The 24988-nt window shown below is 39.4% G+C and overlaps 1 protein-coding gene across 6 annotated transcripts in view; it reads left to right on the forward strand.

Moving 5' to 3' along the window:
- The window catches only part of evi5b (ecotropic viral integration site 5b), a 72796-nt gene that overhangs the window by 9486 nt on the left and 38322 nt on the right, over positions 1-24988 (forward strand). For 3 of the 6 annotated variants that reach the window (XM_036570331.1, XM_036570330.1, XM_036570334.1), the window contains 3 exons: positions 2186-2251; positions 7724-7962; positions 22359-22548. In XM_036570331.1, the coding sequence (XP_036426224.1) occupies positions 2201-2251; positions 7724-7962; positions 22359-22548 (480 nt within the window). In that variant the 5' untranslated portion in view covers positions 2186-2200. Of the gene's footprint in view, positions 1-2185; positions 2252-4466; positions 5130-7723; positions 7963-16898; positions 17049-22358; positions 22549-24988 lie in introns of those variants that run through there. The other 3 variants (XM_036570332.1, XM_036570333.1, XM_036570335.1) reach the window with 3 other exon arrangements.

Here is a 24988-nt window from a genome sequence, read left to right on the forward strand (position 1 = left end):
ATCTTCTACGTGTGGCAGCTGGTGACCTAGTACATCATCTGGATATTAACATTACAATACATTGTATTTTCCCAGTGTGAACAATACCACAAGGTGGTATTGTGAAAATACAATATCGCGTCTGTCACAGTGTGATGACATCACACAGTAATTTGCATTATTAAGGTTAGTGAACTCTGCTGCTACTCTGTGCTGAAAGAATGTCTTACAAACCTGGTATAACTTGTTGTGATTGGACTATTTTGTTTTTTTAGTTTTTTATTTTTAAAATACACCTAAGCAAATATAAACAGACAGACAGCATTTCCACAATAAAACCTACAATTTATTTAGTTTTCATCTAGAGATGGCTTAATTCCACTTTTTCTTTTCTGATACTGACATTGAAAACTATCAAATATTGACTGATGCTGATCCGATATGTTTTTTCTATAACACTACTAAGCTTTAAATTTAGCTGTTTTGAAAGGAAGCACTTCACTTAACATTATAGCTTTCTTTTAGATAGTAATGTTCAAACTATTCAAACACTCTACTACCCCACAGCAAGAAATACACAGCTAACATCACGTCACATGCTATTTCAGGATTGATTTGTTGTAGTACTGCATCAGTTTCATTCTTTTTTTTTCTCTCCAATATCTAGTCCGGCATATTCTGCTGATATTGGCCTTTCTATGCCTATAGAAACTAATATGCCACCTTTAATTTGGAACTGTTGTTTTAAAACAGTCTGAAGGACCCAGGACATAAATTGTTTGTCTATCAATACAAATGGTTCGATAGATATGAGTTGATATGAATTTTCCCCTGCTGCAGCAGAAGCACGAGTAGAGTTGTTTTTATCAGAGCTGCAGAAAATCACACAGTGCCGTACACTTCACCATTAGGTGAGATGCAGGTTGTACTGCTAAAAACAGTGCTAGACTGTAGCCTCAGTTTCCTGTTTTTCTGTACAGTTCTGGATTTATGTGGGTGGGTGTGGGTCCCTGCAGAGCACTGCCTGGCTTTGACAGACTCTGTTCATGTAATCATTTGCAGCAGGGGAGCTACATTTGTATCATTCACTGCTGCCCTGGTTGCTTTAATGCTGAGTCTCTGATTGCTCTGCCCTTTTGTATATTGGCAGTCTCTGTTAAAGGAAAGTCCCTCAGCACCACATGGCTTATCATTGTGGTTCCAAGCATCCGATACACAGTTCGTCCAAATGTGACCTTCAGCAGAGCCATGGAAAATAAAATAGACTCTTAATTGTCTCTCTGTCTACCTCTCTGCCTTATGCACATGCCAGTTTTAGGTACAGTGTGCTAGACACTGGCCTGTTTTAAGCTTTCTTTAACATATGGAATGGTGTACTGAAATGGCCTGTCCGTGTCTGTGTAGTTTGATAAACTGCTAGCCCTGTTTTTTCCAGTGGCCATCATTAAGTAAATGCATCCACTCTAAATCACTGCAGAATAGTCCTCAAGTACTGTGTAGGCACAAACATGGGCCATTTATAGGCTGCATGCAGCACTTTAGAGTGATTTTCTTAGGGACCTGTTTTGTGATGCTGTAGTGTAGTGTATGGCCCAAATTCAGGCTTCAAGATGGTTGCTACTATTGTTTTAGCCATGCAATATACTTTTAAGTCTATCTTTACTTGTTAGTTACATTAGCTTTGTAGTTCCAGTGTGAAATTAAAGAACTGAACTTTAGACACTTGATGTAGCTGATCTTGGCCAATCCACTGCAGTTAAGGTACAGTAGTTGGACAGTTCAAACAAAATGCATTCATGTAATAACAAGCAGTTTAACTGGTTTTATTCAACTCAAATACTTTAAATCATACATTGCAGAGCAAAATGTAAGTTTAGATGAACAAAAACAATGTTTTATATCAACTCAAACTTCAGGCCTGTTCCACCTTTTGCAGAGTAAGGGGAAGATGTTTAAATGAGATTTTTGCAAAGTGAAACCTAATTTAGGCCTACAGGAATATTGATCTAATCTATCTGCCACATCTGCTTTGTACCGCCATTTACCACAGCCAGTAATTTTGATGTTTCCTTGTACTTGGAAAGAAAAACTCACTTATAACAAAAGCCAGTGGGCAGTTTTTCAAATCTATGAATAAACGATCGGCTAACATTCTCACACAAATGTTACATTCAAAAGCAATTCTGGTTATTTTCTCTTTCTCTAGGTTTTGGTGGTATCCATGCGTGATCAGGCAGGAGCCTGTGAAATCTCTGCCCACACCACAACGTTGGTAACGTATTTTCCACAAATTCTTCTCTTTGGAAAAAACTAGTCCCATTATAGGGATTTAAAGCATTTACTGAAGCCCTTTGGCTTCTATTACAAGTGGGTTTCAAGTCAGCAGGTTCTTTTCTAGGAACCGTGTCAACGTTATACGTGGTAATCGACTATACAGATGAAAACTCTGCAGTGTTCCTTAAAGTTAAGTGGGGTGACATTTCTAAAGCAGGAACAAATTCTTGAAGAAAAAGCAGGAAAAACTATAATAACACGCTGTCACATTTCGCCACGTGTACCCAGTAAAATGCTGGTCTGAAATATTCAGACAAATTCAGTCTGACACGACAATGTCTATTAGAACTTTTTGAGGTTTGCTTCAGCAATATACAGGGCCGGATTCTGTCTGGCTGCCTGTGTATGTAAGTAAAACAGCTGTGTAAATGCCCTCTAGACCAGGAGTCCAGGAACAGCTGTGAGTGGGGCCCGTGTACTGAGGCCTAGAAGGGGTTATAAAGGGGGCAGGGGGATGTAGACTGTCACCTCTGCAGTGTGTTGTTAAAGACCAGTGCTTTAGTACCACACACTTTGACTGTCACCCTTTACAGGATAATTCCATGTATGCTTTCATTTTACCACATTGTTTGTGTAGAGTGATGTACTTCCTCTTGAGATGTTGGGCTGCAGAGAGATTTAAATGAGCAGTTTTGCTGTCACCCCACCTACAGTTCAGCGAATTTTGAAGTGTGTGGGCTAACTGGTGGTTCTGACTTGACTCATGTAATGAAAAATAAAAATGATGCCAAAACCAAACATCAGTATTTCGCTGCAGTATTGGTCCCAATATCAGTATTTGCGATTAATATTGCAGATTTACCCACATATGATCAGAACTTTTTGCAGTAATTAAACAGGTCAGAATTTGGATAGGTGCCATCCAAACATTTACTGAATCACCTGTCTATGACTTTACACCTAATTGTTTGTCTTTTTAGTGTTCTCGTTAGGAGAAGCTGAGCAAAATTGTTTTCCACAGTTGTTAGCTTTCACAATTATCTGTTTACCTCGCAACAAACAGAATGTGAATTGGCAGCATTTTCATTCCTTTGAGTTAAATAAAATAAAACAGAAAAATGAATGTACAAAAAACAAAGCAGAAAACATCATGAGTCTTATGAAAACAGCAAAACTGACTGATGCTTTAACACCTTTAGAAGGCAGCTTTGAGTAATGTTTATTTATTTGAGTTTGAGCTGTGTCTGTCTTCAGTTGGGGCCTGAGTATTGACAGTTAAAATTATACACACTGGAAGTGACGTGAAAAAAGGGATATCTATCCAAAAGATATCATTTGCTCTTACAATATAGGCAAACTGTGGTGTGCTTTCCGCATTGTAAAAGCTAAAGGAGAACATGGAGTTTCTCCACTTCAATCAGGAGCTAAACTTAGAGCTCTTTCACTCCAGCTCAGATCTCTGAAATTCAGTTTGAGCTTTTTTGGAGCTTCTTTGTCCCATGCTGCTCCACATGGGACAAAGCATGAAACAAACAGGCTGAATAAAAGATTCTTTGCTTCACAGTTCAAGCACACAGTAACTTTGGGTTACTGTACATTTTGGAAAAGTGAAAGTAGCGTGAAGATCCTCATCACTTCATTCAGAAGATGAAACTTTGAGCAGTGCCGCATATGACTCGGATGTTCATAGCCCAGTTTGAGCCACATTTGGAGCTTCCAATCCTTTTAATGTTTTAGAAAAAGTTCCAGTTGTTGGGGCCGAGCCAGTTGGTCATCTTGGTTGTCACTGTGGCATCATGATTGGTCAGACAGTTCATATCGCTGGTGAAAGTTCACATAAATCGTATAGAAGAGGAGTAAAATAATGTTGTCAGCTAATGTTTCATGATCCTGACAGACCTAGTTTTCTCGTCATTGCCGGAATACATTCAGAAAGTGTTCTTAAATAACCTGGTTTTATCTCAAGAAAATGCAGTATTTTACTATGCTATGGACTTTCGCCTGCTTCAGTCTTAAGTCTGGCCTGTTGTCACTTGTTGGGAGCAGGCACAACTTTAATATTGCAGCTTTCTTCAAGATTCAGTAACTTTGTGCCTGGTGAACCGATGATATGCATCTAAATTCAACCTATGTCTTTTTTTTTCTTCTCCTTCATATCTCCTTGTGGCTGCACTTTGCTCTCTCTGTTTTGTTTCCTCTCCATGCCCCACCTCTCGTCCTTACTCACTCTCTCTTCCGCCAGTGGAGAGCAGGAAGGGGTGATTCTTGTTAGTAAAGGTCGGTTATTTCTAGGCATTCGGCTGGGGAGTACCGTCATTTTCTTGCCGGCTTTAGAAAACAACCGAGGCTGGTACGTGAGGTTGTGTGGTCTTCACCCAGTGAGGAGAGGAAACATGAGCTGGCTGGCTCATAATTCACAGAAGTACTTGATGCAAAAAAAACGCGCTGTGATCTGAAGTGATCTGAACACTTCCCCTGGGGTTACCGTCATGACGTGCGCGTACATTGGTAACGGCGCTGACGTAACACAGCATTTTCTTTTATCAGGTGGATTCCAGTTTCAGTGTGAGTTCAGCTGTAGAGGTGAGGGCACAGAGTGCACTTCTCCTGCTCGATTCCCAGTCTGTCTCAGGAGGGCACTTTGACCCCGAATGACACTGTGACAACCGGATGAATGTTGAGTTCCTATGGATCAGTGAGCACACTCAGCAGAATGGCAGTGAGAGGTCCTTTGGTTTGACTTCTGCTGGCAAAATGTCTGTTTTACATTTGTAGTTGAACACAGCTTGTTGGAATTTGTACGGGATTTTTTGCCTTTCGTCTTTGATGGACTTGGCGTATAAGAATGTCCTTTTAAAGGAGGTGACGTTCTTCAGGTAAGCACATGTCGTTCGTTTGAAAGGACTGGAAATTCCAGTGAAGATTGTTGTTGATGCTATCATGCTTGTGGACTCTGCCATGTTTTGTTATGATGAAGTAACCTATTTAGGCAATTACAGGTTTCAAAAGATAACTGGAAGAGAATGAATTACTTCTTTATGTTCGACAGCGTTTCTTCCGTGTCAGTCTATGTCAGTTTTGCTGACTGTTGTTGGTTTAGCTAAATTCTCTTTTATGCCCAATACCGACTCTTTTGTTCAACAAAAAGACAGTGGGGATGTAGTGGTTGCTTCTTGATTGAGTCGCATTTCATGGTTGTGGTGGTACATTGCCAGTTGTAGGCTATTGGTAAAGGGAACATTGTGTCATTTTCTCCGGATGCAGATTTTTTCAGATATATAACTGTACACACTCCAAAATTATCTCATGTTCCTCTTTGGCTTTGTTTCTCAACTTGCTGTGGTAGCTTTTGTGTCTCTTTTGAAGACCTTGCTCAGCAAAGTCTGCAGCTACTTGGAGAGGAAATACACTGCAGGATACCATGTGATGCTCGACTAGAAACGTTTCTCTTTTTCTTGTCAACATTGGGTTGAGACTAACTGCCGTATGAGGAGTACACCACTGCCTCAATCGCTGGTCAAAAAGCTTGAAAGCAGTGTTTTGAGAATATAAAACTAAGTAACTAATATATCTATTCTAACATAGGTATAAATATAGAAGCATTACAAGCCCAATTCCAAAAAAAGTTGTGACAGTAGATAAAATGCAAATAAGAAGAGAAAACAGTATAAATCTACTTTGACTACAAATCTACTGTCTACTTTGAAAGTCTTTTTTATCTGCCGATGTGACTCCAGTATCGTCGTGCATCCCTACTAGAATGTCTCACAATTACAAAGTGGTTATTATATCTCAAGGCCGAAATCTCTTGAAGTAGGTAAGTACAGTATATGAAATATTTTGATTTTGCTTGTTGGGGTTTGTGTAGATCAGTAAATGCTGGATTCCGTTAAGCACACTTAGCACTTATCACGAGTTCACACATGACCAGAAGGGATATTTTAATTCCAAGAGTACACAAACAGCTGTGGGGTATTTAAAACACTGCTTTTCTGCAGACTTATTATTCCTGCCGCTACTCATGTGCACACACAGATGTACACAGAGTACGGATCATTGAATGATCTTTCACAATGAAAGCAACCTTCTTATTGAAGCATCTGTTGCAGAAACCCATATCCTGCTGTCTGTTCATCTGTACACTTTCGCTGCAGGAGCTAAAAGAGGACATTTTTAGCCCTGTATTCTCATATAGCTGCTGAGTCAGAGGAAGACCCTGATTTAGACTATAACGAAAGGCTTTAATAGATTTTGTTTATAATGTGGTATGAAGACTGTTGTCTGTTTGTGGTGCGATTTGCTCTGTATCAGGTGGAATGTGACTGCTTTCATATCCTGTTGTCTTCTGATTATTCAAATGTTACAGGGCTGTTCTCATGAAACCTTTAACTTGCATGGGTTCCATTATGGTAGAAAGAAGAGTGTCTACTACAGCAGGGGTTTCCAATCCCAGTCCTTTGCAACCCCATACTATGCATGTTTTTTGTGCTTTGTCTCATTGAGTAGGAGTAAACACAGATATATGGAGAGCATATGGTCACCAGGATTGGGGTGGGAACCTCTGTAGTACAGATTGGAAGCCTCAAGTTTGAGGGCATTGAGCAGGAAGCACTACTGTCCTGGAGGGCCTGTGTCCAATAGAGACATACATTCCAAAAAATGTTGATATTTGAGTTCATAAACGGATATCTGGTTAACTACCGGGAAGGAAAAACAATGGTTAAAAAAGAAAAAGCACTTTGTCTGAAAAAAAAAAAAATAGGGCTGTAAGCTTAACTTTTTAGGTAACCACACTGGTGCTACACACATAGCTGCACACAGAGGAATATATTTCAAAACATCTTTTATTATTTTAAAATGTTATTTGTCAGAGAAATATAGTTATTTCAGCTGTTTCTGGATCTAGCAACAAACTCACCAAACTGTGCCGGACGTCAGCCCTGGTGTTGTGCACCACTGGCGTTGAGGGCATATCCAACAGTTACAGATATTCCAAGTTAAATATAGGTATACTATTACAGTTCAAGTTTAAATTTAGGTTTTTTTTAATTTATACTTTTTTGAGAAGAGTTCACAGTGTAGCACCCCATGTTTAGCCAGGCAGTGTGTTTTAGTTTTTTCTGAATTAGCTGCTGGATATGTTAGGGCTAGCTCCTCTACCTTTTATGCTCAGAGTATGCAGCCTCAACCATGAACATACCAGATTATAGTTGGGAATTGCTTTTCTCAGATGGACTAGGGAGTGGGGTGCGACAAATTTTGAGTGTTGAGTATCTGTAATAGTTAATGAAGAGATTTGGCTGACTGTGTGTATGAAGAAGGCTTAAAGGAGTGCAGTGAATTGACATTTAGAACTTCAGCTTGTAGACTGAAGATGAAGATGAATATGGTAGATTAAAGTGACAACTTGTTTGCGCTCAGACCAGAACATGCAAATGATCTCTAATCTGTTTCTCTGAACCCTTTACAGGTGGCGACAGACAAAGTAGCCGGCAAGCTGAGTTCAACTCTTTCATGGGTGAAGAACTCAGTATCGCACACGGTCAGTCAGATGGCTAGCCAGGTGGCCACGCCCTCCTCGCTGCACACCACAGCGGGCTCGTCCACCGCCTCACTGACCTCACCCGGCCTATCGCCCTCCACACCCTCCCCTGCGCAGCTCAGCCCGGACGAGGTGGAGCTTCTGGCCAAGCTAGAGGAGCAGAACAGGTGGGAGCAGCTTGCTATATTACAATGCCTCCAGTTATGAAAAATGCACTCTGTCTCTATTACCAAAGAGATATGAAGTCAAACTGTGTAATGGATCATATGGTTCATTTTTCTTATGTTTTTATTTTTTTTTTTTTAAATAATAATTTAATGTTTTCAGTTTTCAGTGCCTACCATTCACTCCCCTGTCCATAGTCATATAAGCAAACTGAACTGCAAAACAGTCAAATAAGTAAATTACAGCTGTTTTTGGTAAAAACCATACCAACGTTGTAGGTGGTCTTCAGAGGAAGAAATTAGAATGTAGGCCCTTTTAAAGATGCACAGCTGAATTTGTTCATTGGAGACAAAGCTATTGAGTGAAAAAGGGTCTGTATGTACTCATGCGTTTGTCACCGTTCCCAGGGAACACTTGTGTGAGTGAAAGTGCTTCTGAAACAGGCAAAACTCTCATCCCTATGCTGCACACAGCCTTAGCCAGGCAGCTTTAAATAGCACACCTGCCATGAAAACTCAAAGATTAGGTTGGGGGGAAAAAGCTCTTAAATAGTTGGATTGACTGTAGACTAGAGACAGCTCGGATGCTGCCATAGTCATAGTTTTTGGGGTTTACTATAGGCTCTTTTTTTTACTAAAGGCCAGTTTAGAGCGCAGAAACTTCCAATGGCAATTAAATTCTGTTTCTATTCCATATGAACTGATGGTTCATTGACACGAGACAAAGCTTAAATCTGAGGGAAGAAGTGATGGTGTTAAAATTTGCTGACATCAAACCTGTATTGTGGTGCATGTGTATGTGTATGTATGGAACTTTAGCCTTTCCGCTAAGCTGGTGCTAGCATTCTAGCTACCCTAATGCTAACTAGGACAGTAGACTGGTGCTGGTTGTGGTGCTACTGCTAGATTAATTAACTGATGCTTCACTGACACATGTTTGGAAGCTAAAGACTCAAATCTGAGAAAGCAAAGTCCATTGTTGGACTCAAATCGAGTGTGTTCTGTAGTGTGTGGAGCTGTTAGCTTACTAGCCGTTGCTGAGCCAGTGTTGTGCATAGTTTTCCTTCCTAGTCATGATTTAGCCTAGTATGTATTCCTGCAGGCTGGACCAATTCCAAATAGGAAGGACGTAACTCCAAAAAGGGTTTGCGTTCTGTAAACGCTTTGTTATCGGTCTAATGCAAATGTATATAAATAGGCTTTATTCTATCAGGTCTTGTATGCCTAACGACATTTTGTGTTTGACTTGTTAAAAGCTCAGTGCTTTGCCGATTATCATAAAGAGTTAAAATGTTGGTCTTCTAAACAAGAGTTTTATATACAGCAAATGTAGTGCTTGAAATAGCTAGCCAGCAAGAACACCAAACCCCATGTCACAGAAAACCCACAGGACTTCGCATTAACCAATAGAGAAGCACTCTGAGTTATGCCCTCCCATTTGGAACTGTGTTCCACCCTTTTGTTGTTACGCCCCTCCCATTTGGAGATTTTCCAGCATGCAGTTTTACCCCCTCGATTTAGCAGAACAGCAGATGGAAAACAAGTTTACACTTGCACAGAACAACACACTGCATGTGGGTTTGGTTCTGGAGTGGAAAAAAGATTTATGTGTTGTTTTTATTTCTCTCTTTTTTGGAATGAGCCTGGAAAAATTGCTTTGTGATGCTGTCATTAAGCTCACAGACTGGTTTGGACATTAATGGTGGCTTTAATGAGTCTAGTAACTGAAGGTATCACTGGTTTCATTAATGTCGTAAACTTTTGTCTGGGCGTTACTGGTGACTTTTATTTTGAGTCAGTTCTTTTTTTTTCCCTCCCCTTTTCTAAGCAGTTGGTATCTTTATGTAAGTATAGGCGCTGCTTTTGTACCAACTCAACATCTCCACTAGCGTTGCCTAAACTTAGTCAGCTCCTGTAGGCATTACTATAAGCACTGATACGGTAAGAGCAGTGATATGGTGTTAACACAGCGGTGCCGCTTGTTCATGTTGTCAGGCCGGTGAGAGCAGAGCGCAACACTGTCGCCACTGAAGATTCATAGCAGCCCCCTCTTTCTTTTCTTCTTTTCTCCCTGAGCCAGTCTTCATTCTGTGTTCACATGGAAATGGGGATAGGCATGCGACAGAATGATGTGTGTCTCTGAGTGTGTTTACATGTGGTTAGAGAAAAAAATGTTGTTTGCATGTTTGAAGGAGACATTTCTCTGTATGCATGAACTTTTGTGTGGGTGAATGTGTGATATGTGATGCGTGAGTGTGTGTGCGTGTGCGTGTGGTCATTGAGGGAATCTGGATGTGTGAAAGTGTTGGGTTGACAGACAGCAGAATGTGTGTAGGAGGGAGTTTGTCAGGGCTGTCAGAAATGAAATTCAGTATTTGAATGTTCAGAGGGAGAAAAATGGAAACTCAAGTGATATGCAAAAATGCAGAACACCTGTAGCATAAACAAGCACGCAAGCAAGGAATGAATTGAATACTGAAAATGCCAAGATTGCCAGTGTTTTTTAAGCACAAGGCTCTTCCTTACTCAGCATCTTCTAATCTGAAAATTGCCAAACATAACAGCCATACAGTGTATGTTCTGAATGTTTGTAGACACCTGCTCAACAAAACATTGCTTTTGAAATCAAGGGTTTTGTATATTATTAAGCAGTTTGTCCCCTTTGCTGCTGAAGTCTCTGCTCTTCTGAGAAGACTGTTCGATCTTTGAACATTGCTGTGGGGAATCAGGGGTCAATCAATACTGGAATTCTTTACAGATGGCACTTGGTATTGAGCATGGTGACCCTAAGCTCATGTGAGGCTACTCCAGAGTGTCCAATTCTGTTGGCATTGCTGATTATACAAGCTATATGTGCACAATTAAACATACATATCAGCATTTGGTGCATCTTACAGTAACTGAGTTCAGTATTTAATTAAGTTTTTAAGATTAAGTGACCCTTATTAGTCCCACAATGGAAAAATTTCACCTCCGCATTTAACCTATCCATGCAGTGAAACACCACATACACACTAGTGAATGCACACACACTAGAGGGCAAGGAACACACTTGCCCGGAGTGGTGGGCAGCCCTATCCACGGTGCCCGGGGAGCAGTTGGGGGTTAGGTGCCTTGCTCAGGGGCACTTCAGTCACGTACTGTCAGCTCAGGGGATCAAGGCTGGTTCCCTAACCTCCAGCCCACGATTCATTATAAGGTGTCTGCATACATTTGAACATATAGTGTATTATGCTTGTAATAAAACTGGTTGTGTACAATAATAATGACTGTGACATTATTGTTAAAATAATAAAATGTCTAAAGTTTAATCTTGTGAAGTAGCCTAAAGGCTACTGTTATTGTAGCTATGTGCTGTCTGTTTTGTTATTTAAGCCCCCATTTGTTTTTCATAAGAGAAAGCATGTGAAAGGCCGCTCCACAGCTTTATCATCTTTGCAAGCACAATCACGGGTGGGGGTAAAAGTTATACCTTATGCTGCTACCGATTGTTCTGAAGACAAACAGTATGTCAGCGCTGATTCAGAACATGGACTAATGTTACACATTAAAAGTAAACTGATTTTGAGACAAATATAATTAGTTTTGTACATCTTAAAGCGTAGACGCCGTATATTTGGGCATTTAAATCGCCAAACTTTATTGACGATCAAGGCAGATGGAGACTATTGGCTCATGTGCATATCTACTAATACATAAACATTTATAAGATGGAGAAATTGGGACTGCATCTACCTGGATTAGCATTACAGAGAAATAAAACATTATTTCTGTAGTGTTACAAATGCAGCAAGGTGAATAAAATATAGTCACTTTAGCACAGTAGCCCAGCATCTCCTAAATGTTCAGTGCTTCCAGTATATAGCAAATACATCATCAAACATTGATTTGAAGTGTTGAACAAATCTAAACATCTGCCGATACTGATATTATTCCAATTTTATTGGAAGCACCATTGGGAAATGGTGTAGAAATTTGTTCTGCTATAATGCTGTTTCTCATAGAGAGACTATGTGGTCTGTCCTTGGGGAGCACATTCAAGATATAAACCGTTGTGAGTTGTATTTTGGTTGCACTTTGTCTCTGTATATCACACAGGATTTCATAAGTGTGGTGACCTGACTCGACCTTTGATCTTTTTCTCTGATGAAACTGATGGCAGGCGTGTCATTCAGGCCATGTGTCCTCTGACCCCAGCCTCCGCCCAGGCTGTGTCCTTTTGACACTGTGGGCTGCCTGTGGCTAACAATGCCCCAACACGCGCTTCTCTTTTACAAACCCCAGCCGAGCCTCTCACTATGGAACAGCACAGCTCTCAACACATCAGCTCTCAGGGTCCTCTCAGACCCCCTCAGCTTTATCCTTCGCAGTAGTCAGTCATCACTGACTGACAACTCATGGATATTAAATTAAACTATACTAATATACTAAACCAAAATCCTAATAAGGACAAACTGCGATCCTAATAAGGCTGGGGATTACAAAGTAAACTGTAAATGCATAGGTTCTAAATACTTTTGTGACTCTTTTAGAGCGTGTTGCAGTTTTAATTGAGCTGTTAGCCTGTTTGAGAATGAATGTTGGAAAGCTTAACTTGAATCAGGTTTGGTACAGCAGAGAAATCACTTAACCGCAGTGTTGTGGCCTTCTAGGAATGTGATTTAACGCCACTAATGTAGGACCCTACACTGCGGCTATTAGACCTGGTTTCACTGTTTGCCTTGAAATGACTTTAGAGCAAATATTCTTAGCTTAAGCTGAATTCCCTGTAAAGTACACAGAGTGTATTGGGGGAAATCCTGAGCCACGGATGACTCAAACAGTTGTAGGCTTTCTGGTCACCTTGGCCTCTTTGGCAAGAGTAAAGTCTTCACTGTTATCTGAAGTTATGTATTAGTCACAGCTGCTGCTGCTTAGCAACCCGAAACAAGTGGATGAAGTGGAAGTCTGCCTGCTATGTTTGATACATTATCTAGTAAACACCTTCACTTCACTGTGCTCAGAGTGCTGGCAGACTTAACTGCAGGCCTCCGACTGTAAGAGACTGTAGACTCTGAGAGCTGCAGGTCTATGTTAAAGCAGTAGAAGTAGTGCAAGCAGTGACAATATCATAATCCTCCTACATGAGGAGATCCATCTATCTATGTATCTATCTTTTAATAAATTTGATGATATGAATCAATGCTGGCAACTATTATAAAGTAGTTCACATGGTAACAGTAGCCACATGTACTCATTAACATTAACATAGGAACAGTGAGGTGCTAGCATATTGTCCTGATTCATTTATTTTAAGTGGTCTTACTGTGCACACATTTGCACTGTAAGACTTCTGTTTTTTGTGTTGGTGTGAGTTATCCAAATAAAAAAAAATCTGGCCAAGGCAAAATTGTAACAATCACTACATTTATTGTAAACATGTCTACTTCTCTCTCCTGAGAGTGATTTTTCTAGGAAAATCCCCTTCTGATGTATCTTGCAAATGGGAGGGACTTTACTGCAAGCACTTTGGGGCAGGTACTTGTGGGCAGGCTGGTTTTCCCGCTAGCTGGCTAACGCAGAAGCCAGATAGCTATCATTACTGCTAGGAAGTTGAATATCATTTCTGTATTTATTAGCTTCTACATCAGTTATTAACCTCTACATCTGCATTTCTTTATTACAGTGGGGGATTCCCAATGGTTGTTTGAGGTGTTTTACTCAGTGCATGCTGGGTGTTGTAGTGAGAGGACACACAAAAAGAATGCAAAAATCATGAACTTTGGCAAACAGGTGAAGCTGAGGGGTGCAGTCCTGCGCTACATAATATTAGATGACAAATACTATATTAAGTTTCATTAAGTTCTAGTTTTAGGCTGGATTGGCCATTTAAATGTAGTGCTTTGATTAACAAAATAGCTAATTTTAAAGCTTAGTAGATTTCTCAAGGTTTCAGCATAGGTTACTGTAAAAGAATGAGTGGTGTTGTACCATCTCTGGTGGGAATTTGGTCATGTCATTTGTGTTTTGAATCTTCTAATGAGAGTTGTTAGCCCCTCCCACTCAAGACTGCAGCATGGTATAATGAAGACTGTGTTTGTGTTCAGCTCTGTTTCTCCCAGTGTGCTCTCAGTGTCGCATATGCGCTTTGATGATGGAACACAGAGTCAGTGATTACAGTGAATTGGAGAGCAAAACACCCACGCTGCTCATCCGCTCTCACTCTCTCTCACTGCTGAAAGTAGGCCAATGGCTCAGGAGAGCCGTGGAGCACTGACTGTTTGGATTCTCCCCATGTGGCTAAGCGGGCACCTCGCTGCAGCTGCTGCACGGAACACAGCCTTTACACCACTCTGCTCTTTGTGAACTGTTACACAAACATGCACTTATTTACACTTACTACACAATTAAACTGTATGCATTGGTTCCATACGGGCCACTCACCTGTACTGCATAAATTGATGGATTGAATTGATACTAATATGTAGACGAGAGCGGTATACAATCTTTTTGGCTAAATGTTTGTGTGAAATGAGTAAATGATTTTTTTTTTTATGCAATAGACCTACATTTCTCTACTATTAATGAAAATGCAAACAATTTTGAGTAATTCAGCTGAAGATGACACAAATGTTAGAGCCACATTTCCAAAAGTTGGGACACTGTGCAAAATGTAAATGAAAACAGTTTGCAGTGATGTGTGGATCATTTAAACCCTGTATTCAATTGAAAATAATACAAAGACAACATATCAAATGTTGAAACTGAGAAATTTTATTGTTTTTTTTTTAAATATATGCCCATTTTTAATTTGATCCTAGCAGCACATTTTTTAAAAAAGTTGGGATGGGGGCAACAAAAGACTGGTAAAGTTGTGTAATGCTAAAGAAAAAAAAACACCTGGTGGTTAATTGGCGACATTTCGGTAATGTGATTGGATATAAAAAGAGCATCCCAGAGAGGCTGAGTCTTTCAGAAGTAAAGATGGGGAGGGGTTTACCACTTTGGGAAGGACTACACAGGCAAATAGTGCAACAGTTTAAGAATAATGTTTCTCAACGTAAAATAACAAAGAACTGATTAATTAAAAGATTCAGAGAATCTGGAGAAATTACTATATGAAAGGGATAAGGGCGAAAATCAGTACTGGCTGGCCGTGATCTTTGGAGCCCTCAGGTGGCACTTTATTAAAACCAGACATGATTCTGTAGTGGAAATCACTGCATGAGCTCAGAAACACTTCTGAAAACCACTGTCTGTGAACACAGTTCATCACTGCATCCACAAATACAAGTTAAACTCTACCATGCAAAGAAGAAATCATCTATCAACAGGATACAGAAATGCCGCTGGTTTCTCTGGGCCCAAGCTCATTTAAAATGGAAAAGTGTCCTGTGGTCCGAATCAAAATTTGAAATTCTCTTTGGAAGTCACAGATGTCGTGTCCTTCGTGCTAAAGACCCCTCAGCTTGTAATCGGAGCACAGTTCAAAAGCCAGCGTTGACGATGGTATGGGGGTGCATTAGTGCATGTGACATGGGTGACCTGCACATCTATGAAGGCACCATTAATGCTGAACGAAATATACAGGTTTTGGAGCAACATATGCTGCCATCTAGACAACGTCTTTTCAGGAAAGACCTTTACGTATAACTGCAGGGATGTCCAGTCTTATCCATAAAGGGCTGGTGTGGGTGCTGTTTTTTGTTCCAAACAAGAAGAGCACAACAAAGTCCAGTCATTTCTAACGAATCAAATTAAAAATGGGCATGTATTTTTTGATCAAATATGCATATCATTGCATTCTGTTTTTATTTACATTTTGCACAGCTTTACAACTTTTTTGGAAACTGGGTTTTATATGCTATAAGGTTAAATGTGAAATCTTGAAATATTTTGTTTTAGCTAGCTACTTACTGCTAGATTGCATTACTTGATTTTTTTTTTCCTAGCTCAGGTTATTATGTCCTGATACCCACCTGCTCTCTCACTAAGTGTCCATGATCTTTTAAGGATAAAGTCAAACCTACAGACCTAAAGCACTCCTTCTATAGATATCTATATGTTTAAATACTAGCTAGCTCTAGCCTTTTTTTGCATACCCAGAATAATATTGGCGCTTAAAAATGAGCTGTGTGATTCCATGGATGTGGACCGTTTAGCCTACATATAGCGGATTAAGAAGTAAGACATTCGCTATTGCTGACATGAGCAAATTAATAGAAAAAAAATGTTACTGTATTACAAATTAATATATTCAATATATTCTCAAGTTTTGTCTGGTCTGTGTAGTTGTTTGAGTGCATGGCTCCCATCATAGCTCTGCTACAGGTATGTAGGCTAGCTACAATATGTGCCATAAAGTTACGTCCTCTGGTCTTTTCACTTTGTGACTGTTGTTTGTGAAGTTATTTCATGAACTGTGTGCGCAGATGGTGTTAGCATGCTAGCAGGGACTTTCCTTTCTGCGGATGTTCTGTTTTCAAGTAGTATCAAAAGTGTTGTTGAAGTTCTTACTCAAGCTTAATTCTAAGACTGAACAGAGATTACAAATCGCTTGTCTAATGTTCCTCTAGAAACTGTGAACTAGTTTCACACCACAGGCATTTTCACTGTTGTTCATCTGCTTCTCATAATGTTTGAATGTGCCTGTGCTGACCAGTGAAGGAAAGGAAAGGGGAAAAAACTGTTTTAATCAACGTTTTTCGTTTTAATCACCATTGAAATTATTTTATTAACCTTGTAGTAGACCTATTTAAAAGTTTTCAGCCTTTTATCTCTTTCGGACGAAAACTGAAAAGGCCGTTTTAGGTCGAAAATTTCATTGGCAAAAAAATTTGGCCCGTCTCTAATTTAAATCAAGTAAATTCAGTGCATTTCTCTTTTTAGTGTATAGGTACGCACCTGTGATGACTGTTTTGCACTTTTGGCCCACAGGTTGAAGGTCTTTTCACTCTGTTGATAAGGGGTGTGTGTGTGCTGCTATCTGTCCCTCTCTGTCTCTCTGTCTCACAAACACACATTTGATAAATTAGCTCACTCTCTGTCTACCTCCTCTGCACTGTGCACCAAAATTGACGACATGAGGACAGCAGCATGAACTTCAGCTGGTGAGCACCTAAAGAACAACTTGTGTTCTAATGTCACCTTGAACGTTCTGCTTTTAGCAGTCTTGCAAGTTTAAGAAAAGCTTAACAGGCGCTAACATAAGAAATGCTAACCAGCAGTTGACTCTTATCAGTTTTACTTTTGTGCTTTGTTTGTTTATGGTTCTGCTTCCTCTCGTCCTGACAAACAGCCTGAGTCACATAAGTTGTGTCTGTGGATAAAGCTTAAGACCACAGTTGTTTCTGGGTAGGTACTTGGCTGAACGGAGCCTAGTTTGTACCCTCAAGTTGTACTTTGTTTAACTAGCAGTGAATCATTTGCAGAAAGGCAGCCGCAGTTCTTGTGGAGAACCAGGTCGTATTTATTGCAGTCTGTATGGACTGAAATAGATAGAAATACTTACATTTGTGTGATAAAATATATTCTGATGAAGTGTAACATAAAGACAGAAGACTGATGGCAATAAAGGCCTCATGGCCCTGCCAAGAGTAAACCTGTACTCTGGATTTTATCCTCTACTTGGACCTAAATCTGGATGAAGTGGAGCTGAGAAAGCTGATTTTTATGTGCCTATTGCATTTTATGAGCACTCCCTACAGATAGACCTGACTGAGCACTGAATCACCATGAAATTCCTGTAGTGATAGTGATGGCCTTCTGTCTGTCTGTCTATATGTCTAAAGGAAGTTTGAAGTAAGGGATTTAATAAATTGAGTCTTAACTGCCATCCTGAGTAGCATAAAAGATATTGCTGATTTTTTTCATATTATTAAAGTTATGAGTTTCAAGCAAGTGTGCATTTTTCATGCAGATGTTTGCTAAATTATTTGATGTTTGCGATTTCTATCAAGCGTTTTTTGATATGCCAAAATATACCAAAATATATAAACCTAAGTAATATGAAAGATTGTTAGAATAGAATAGTAGGCTGTAAACTATTTCACTGTGGTTCCATGCATTATACTTAATTAGCATCAAGTAGTTGCTGTGGGATCCATGCTGTTTATTGAATAAGACTGAGTGAAACCATCTAACTATAAGGATAAATGTGGTTACTTATTTGTGGTCTTTGGTTATTGTTGGTCTAGTGTATTTTGATGACAACCAGGATACTTTGTGTATTCACTAATAAATGGATTAGCAACTATAAATAGCCCTTTACTTGGACTCTTCATAAATGTAGACAGTGTAGGCTTCATAAGTGTAGACAATATGCATTTATTGATTGTTTGAGACAAGTAGACCAGAACATTTGACTGTTTGTATAAATTTGTGTTTATTAGTCACTCTAATTAGTAATTGTTACAAGCTTCCTACTTTAGTGCTGGCCCTCAAACCAATCTCTGTCACTAAGATGGAATTGAAAATCATGGATATGTCATTCTTTAAAGCTGTAATTAAACACAATTCAGAAATATCCAATATCTAGACCTGCAGTACTATTGGGCATGGTACACATACTTGGGGATGCAAAGTGGACACACTTTGAAGTAACTTCAGCTACCCTACGCCATTCACATCTTTTCCCATTAGTTCCTGAGTTCAGAACCATTAGCCAACTGTGTTTTGCACACAGAGGAATTAGACCTCCGCATTTAACCCATCCGTGCAGTGAAACACCCACATACAAACACCCACATCTATACAGCACACTTGCCCGGAGCGGTGGGCAGCCCTGTCCACAGCGCCCGGGGAGCAGTTGGGGGTTAGGTGCCTTGAAGGGCACTTCGGTCACATGCTTCCGGTCACAAGGCCGGTTCCCTAACCTCCAGCCCACGACTGCCCCGTTATTAGTGATGCAAAGACGGTGAAACCTGCTACAATGAGTAGTTTATAACACACTGAAAGTTGGGAAGGACAAAGACAGAAGTTGTAGCGCAACATCAGATTTCTATACTGTCCTCACCTTATTATAACTCTGACTTACCATCTTCTGTAGTAACACCATGTTTTGGGTATTTAATGGTTATAGTATAACTTCCTTTAAACAGCTCTACGATGGAAAGAGAATTTAAATTCTTTTTTCACTTTACAAACTGAATATGTAATTGTGAGGAAAAACTTTTATAAGTATTTACAAATTGGCTGATGCCTTTAGAAGGTGCCACAACTCTAAAAGGAAAAAATTCAGAGACTCAACTAGTTCATCTCTGAAGTCTCTCAGAAGTGTGTGGCTGAGATCTCGAATGTAGCTTTCAAGATGAACAGTGGCAGAATATTTGTAAAAATGTTGTTCACTAACTGTCTTTTAATAAAATAAGCAAACAAAACTACAAATTCATGCAAAGAAAGCCTAGTCTGTCTTAGTAAAATATGCAAATCTGGGCTATCTGAATATTTGACGACTGCATTGCTCAGTCCGAGAAAGGGTTCCCTTGTTAAACTATTGAAAAATCTAGCAGGCTCCATTAGAATCCCAGTGTCTGTGGCCTGGGAATGCTAGAGTGCATTCAATCACACATTGTAGTAACGGCCCCTCCAGCTCACCCTCAGCCCCCTCTCTCAGCCTCTTCTTTGCTACAGCTCCTCCCTGTTCCCCGTGTCTGACCCAAATGTGGATGTAACTAGACCCAGCCACGGGGCATGACGTCACCCGCTGGGGCTCCAGAGGCCTGGCCTCGGCTCTTTTTTTTCCGAGATCAGGTTTCTATGGTTTTTGTGTGCGCTGTCAGTTTGTTGGTGCTGGGTAACTCTGCCTCTTGTTCAGCTGATCTCAGATCAGTCTCTCTTTAACATGCCAACACACTGCCTTTTTGAAAGGTGCTGCAGTCCTGTGTGGCCATGAATCAGCGCTGACGTTTAAATGATCTACAGATGGAACAGTGCCACCTCTGCTTTTCCAATCGCAGTACTTCTAAGTTACTACTTTGCTCTTGAAACTTTGAATACTGGCAGATACTGATTAAAGTGCAAATCTTTATTTCCTAAACTTTAAAATAAGCTGCTTTTAGTTGAATTGCTTCTCTTTAAGATGGCCAACTAAAAGAAGCCATGCTTAGACTCCTCAAAACTCCACATAGGAAGAAATACACTGCTGATAACATGATTTGTACATGATTATATAAGTTATAACTTATTTTTAACCAAAAGAAGTTTAATAAAATAACACTTTCCATGCAAAAGTGTACAAAATTAGACTACATAAAGGAATTGTATTTACAGTACAATACGTAGTTAACTGACTGCACTTATGTTAAAGCAGCACTGTGTAATATTTTTTGTTTATACTGAAAGAAGTAGCATTACTGAATATGGAGGGAGAAAAACGAACTAAAATATGGTGTGTGTGCGCTGCTACGAGTGACCCTGTAAAGCCTAAAATAATCATTTGCAGTTATCAGGATGAAATTGACAGGAGTTTTTTCAGACCACATCATACGTCTTTTTACGTATTAACGTCACAGACACAGGCTCAAAAAAGAGGTGCAGCTCAGTGTTTGGGTCTCAAATGCAAAATCAACATTACACTGAAATTTCACTCTCATCCTCAGAAGACGCATCCTTCACTGAGTTTTGATTGAGTTCCTTTTGTAAACTCTTTCACTCTTTTCGCAAACGTACATTCATCCACTTGTGGGCATTCGAAACCCAACCAACATTACAAAGTTCTTTCGCTCGTTGTGTGCAATGGCATATTTCCACCAAAGAGTTCTCTTAATCCCCAAATCCTACAGTGCTGCTTTAACAGAAGGCTACATGTGGTTACTGCACGTTACCTACTTCACTTTAAGTTGTACACCAAGCAATTCTGTGACATTTTAGGCTAGATTTTTTACAGAATAGGATTGAGTTTTCTTCTGATATCCAATCCAGCACTTTCTAATGTCAGTACTGGGTCAGATAAGTGCCGTCTCTAAAACAATCCGATATGTGTTTGGTCTGGTATTTTCCATAGGAAACCACATTACAAATATATTGTAATTTTATTTCTGTCTTATTTTTAAAGCTACAGCTTGGTGACTTTTATTGTCCAGTGACATTTGTGTTGTCCTGCAGTCACTGTGGCCTGTTTTGTTGGGTGCGTTTAGTATTTGACCTCTGTATTACACAGTTTGGAAATCGCAACCTTTCACATAGTTACTAGAAATATTTACTTAATGTTTTGAGTGATTTTTAAGCCAGATCAGTCTCAGGTAGTCAAGCAGGCCAAACATTTGTCTGTTTATATCTAAAATGCCAATCTGTGAGTCTGGAATAGCCACAGTGATACTGATAGCTGCTCATGAAGTGCTACATTTTGATCCGTTATGAGCTGTGACTGTACTGCACGTTGCCAGTGTATGCAGGTCATCTATGGAAATATACAGTTCCTGTTTTAACCCTAATTTTCTATCTTTTCACTCGCATTCATTATTTATTTTTGCAACAGTACAGATTTTAAGCATTTAAAAGGGTTAAAAGTGTTTTTGAAATGCGAATACCAGACAGAATCTCCCCAGTCAGTCCTGTTCATTCTGAATTTTCATGTTGTGTTGTCATCAGCTTGTATGTTTCTGTCGCTTTGTTATAGATTTGTATCAGAAGGAAAAGAGGGAGATTTTTGTGTGTAGCACCGAAAGCTTTGCCTGAAGTGTGCCAGCGGTGACATGGCATGAGGAAGAAATTGTGTTTTGCTGATGTCACACCCTCTTTCTCTGCTAAAGCCTGTTTGTTCTTCCATTAACAATGAACTTGGGAAAACTTTCCTCTGTAGCTACATGATTTTTAAATGAGATGCTTGCACACTCTAGGGGGTTTGTTTGGTTTCATTAAAAAGCGATTTTTTCAAAGAATGTTTAATCGGTCCATGTCCTACATTTTTTCTAATGTTTTTTGCCTTGAAGTCCATTTATAATGTTCATTAATAGTGAATCACTTCTGCATTATCAGTTTGCAGCCTGTCGTTATTCCTTAAAATGAACCAGCCTGTTGTTGTTAATTCAATTGAACCAAGCTGTTTTTGTTGCTGTGCCTTTAGGACTAATGTTATGTTTACATACTACATCAAATTCTTGTATTTAATTATTTTTTCATTATAAAGGCCTTTAAAGTAGGAAAACCATTTCAATTCGAGACCGTGAATGCAAATAACTCTTAAGTTTAATGCTCAGAAAACACTCACTGGTGCTACAAATATCTTGACATTTAAAATGTATTTGTGCGAGCTTTTCTCAGAGCCATTAACCATGGAATTGTCATTTCTATCTCTCTGTAACACTTCAGGAAGACTGCAGCTTAAAAAAGCCATAAAGAGTGGAGCGCACATGTTTTGACTGACAGTTCTGAGATTTTTCCCTCAGTTTCATCGTTCCTGATGGTGTTTTTCTCTGCAGGTTATTGGAGACGGACAGTAAGTCACTGCGTTCAGTCAACGGCTCTCGGCGGAACAGTGGCTCTTCTCTGGTGTCCAGCTCCTCGGCCTCCTCCAACCTTTCGCACCTGGAGGAGGACACTTGGATATTATGGGGGCGAATCGTGAATGAGTGGGAGGATGTACGCAAGAAGAAGGAGAAGCAGCTGAAGGTAAACACGGCAAAAAACACATAGGAGTAGATTTGCTAACTTTTGTGCTGTTGCAAACATCTTGGCGTTAAAAAGTGGCTGCTAAAATTGAATAAAAATAATATTTTGCTTTCATGCATCTATGCATATGCATTTACAAGAGTTTCTTTCTCAAAGCGCAAAATACTGGGAGGTCATTATTATGATGACGCACCTAATCTGATTTACCAAGACTGATAGTAAATACCAACTGTGTGCTACTTAACACCTGTGAAAAGCTTGTCTTATTCTTGGTGCTAACATGGCTGACATTATTTGTGCTCAGAGAAAAGAGAGAGTTTTTCAAACATGCTTACTTCTGTTCGATGACAAAAACACACTTGTAAACACATTCGTGTCACATTATTCTTAAAGTTATGAAGGAAATAGTTTTAGAAAAACGTTGTAAACTGCTTTTCACAACTTCAGGAATATTATACAGCTCTAACAAAGAGCAAGTCTTGCCTAAATAATGATTTAAAAGATTATTACATTTTTTACTTTTAACCGCTTGTTAAAATCACACACTGTAAATCTTTGACTCTATAATCCCAGCTTCACTAAAGTTACTCCTTACTTAGTTTTTGCCACATGCTGCAGTTTTTTAGTTTATGTATTTACTGTGGCAGGAGGATCACTGTTTTTTTATGTTTTGCATGTAGCTAAGAGGTCACTAACTTAAAATCAGGCAATTCCTGAAAGACCTAATAGAGCTCAGTTAAATTAAACATGAAATTTGCAGGTTTGCATGGTTTCCAAATGCACTCAGTACAGAGCCCAAATTCAGCTTGTCTTTGCAAGTCAAGTCAAAATAACTTATTTTCTCAAATTGACATAGAATGTCAAACTATTGACTTATTTCTCAAAAAAATTGTCATGTTGAAATAATAATAATCATACAAAAAGCATGTGAGCCAAACACATGGTTATACTGCACTGGTCACATATTAATTACGAAGCTGTGTCTGTATTTATTTGCATGGATGTTCTTAATAGATAACCCACTAAATTGGCCACGTCCACCGGTACAAAGAGTCGGTAGGCTGTCGGTAATTGGCGCCTCCCTTAGTAAATCTGCCTTGTAGTATATTTTTAAAAAGCAGTTAAGTCCTGGTTTATAAAGTTAAAGTTTGACCCATGAAATAGTATTAAATATTATTTATGTTAAGACTTTAGCTAATAAAGTTCTGGAAATGTGGTTGTAAACCAATTTGGCTATAAAGGAATCAGAATGAGTCTTAAAAATGAATGATCAGTGCTTCCTTACCAGAAATTATGTAACCTCAGTTGGATGATGCATTTATTTTAAAAGAAATTCTCTGTTCTATTCTGTTTTGTTTTAAAACCTTCAGTAGAGATGCAGAGTAAAAAATTAAAATGTGGTCTGTCTCAGTAACCTTATATCAGTGCCCCTGAACTTATGTGCTGAGTTGTGGTGGTCATTTTTAGCACTGTCTCTGTATAGACAGCTAACAATAGTGTGGGTTGCTTAGGCTGAGAGAACCCGTTCATTAGGACTACTGTAGATCCAGAACAGCAGAAGTACAGTGTTTAGAGTTTTATAATGGTGTTTTGGTCCTGAAGGAAACCTTTAGTGTATTTCCAGTGACAAATTACAAATATTGTTCATGTTGAACTCAGTGTGGTATGTGTGATCTACTGCTGCGCCCAGATTTTATAACTGTTTTTTAGTGCACTGTATACATTGAAGCAGACATATCGTAATGGTGTATCAAATGAAAAATAAATTAACTGCATTGAAAAATATTTTATCTTTGAAATATTGTGTCCATGCGAACTCTTGCATTGGAGCTTAGCCAGCATGGCCTCAAGATGTCATTTGTGTGCCCAGTTATTTTCAAAATAACCAACTATTAAATCAACTGTTAAATAGACTTCTAACCCTTTTAATACATTCTGTTTCTGCGTCTTATTATGTTATGGTCTTCTGCAGTGTTCGGTGCAGATGCTGCATATGCACTCTTGTTCTCTGCTCCCCATTTGTATTGTGACTGGAGGGGACGTTAGGAAAAGTGGAACTTTGTGTATATTTCTGCAGTTTCAGCAACACTTCTTTTCATTTATCCCTGAGTGCTGTGTAATTTGTATTCTATGCTTACAGTTTCATTTTCCCCACTGGTCTGACTGTGTTTCAGGTTAATGTTGAGCCCTGTTAGACACAGCCCATTCTCTGTATGTGCTTTGTCCCAAAGGGCTGCTTGGCTCTTGTTTCCACCATGTTCATGGCTTGTATATGAGCTCCAACATTTTTGCAGGGAACAATGAAACTTGGTGTACTTTTGAAATCAGAAATCATTCCAAGCCCCCAGTGGTCAAAAAAGGGTCAGGTACTGCACTGACTCGCTGGCTCAAAGCTTCACAGCAGAAACTGGGACATGATGTCATCAGAAGGTGATAGTTT

The sequence above is a fragment of the Colossoma macropomum genome, unplaced genomic scaffold, assembly GCF_904425465.1.
Source record: "Colossoma macropomum unplaced genomic scaffold, Colossoma_macropomum, whole genome shotgun sequence".
In the NCBI taxonomy this organism is placed as follows: Eukaryota; Metazoa; Chordata; class Actinopteri; order Characiformes; family Serrasalmidae; genus Colossoma; species Colossoma macropomum.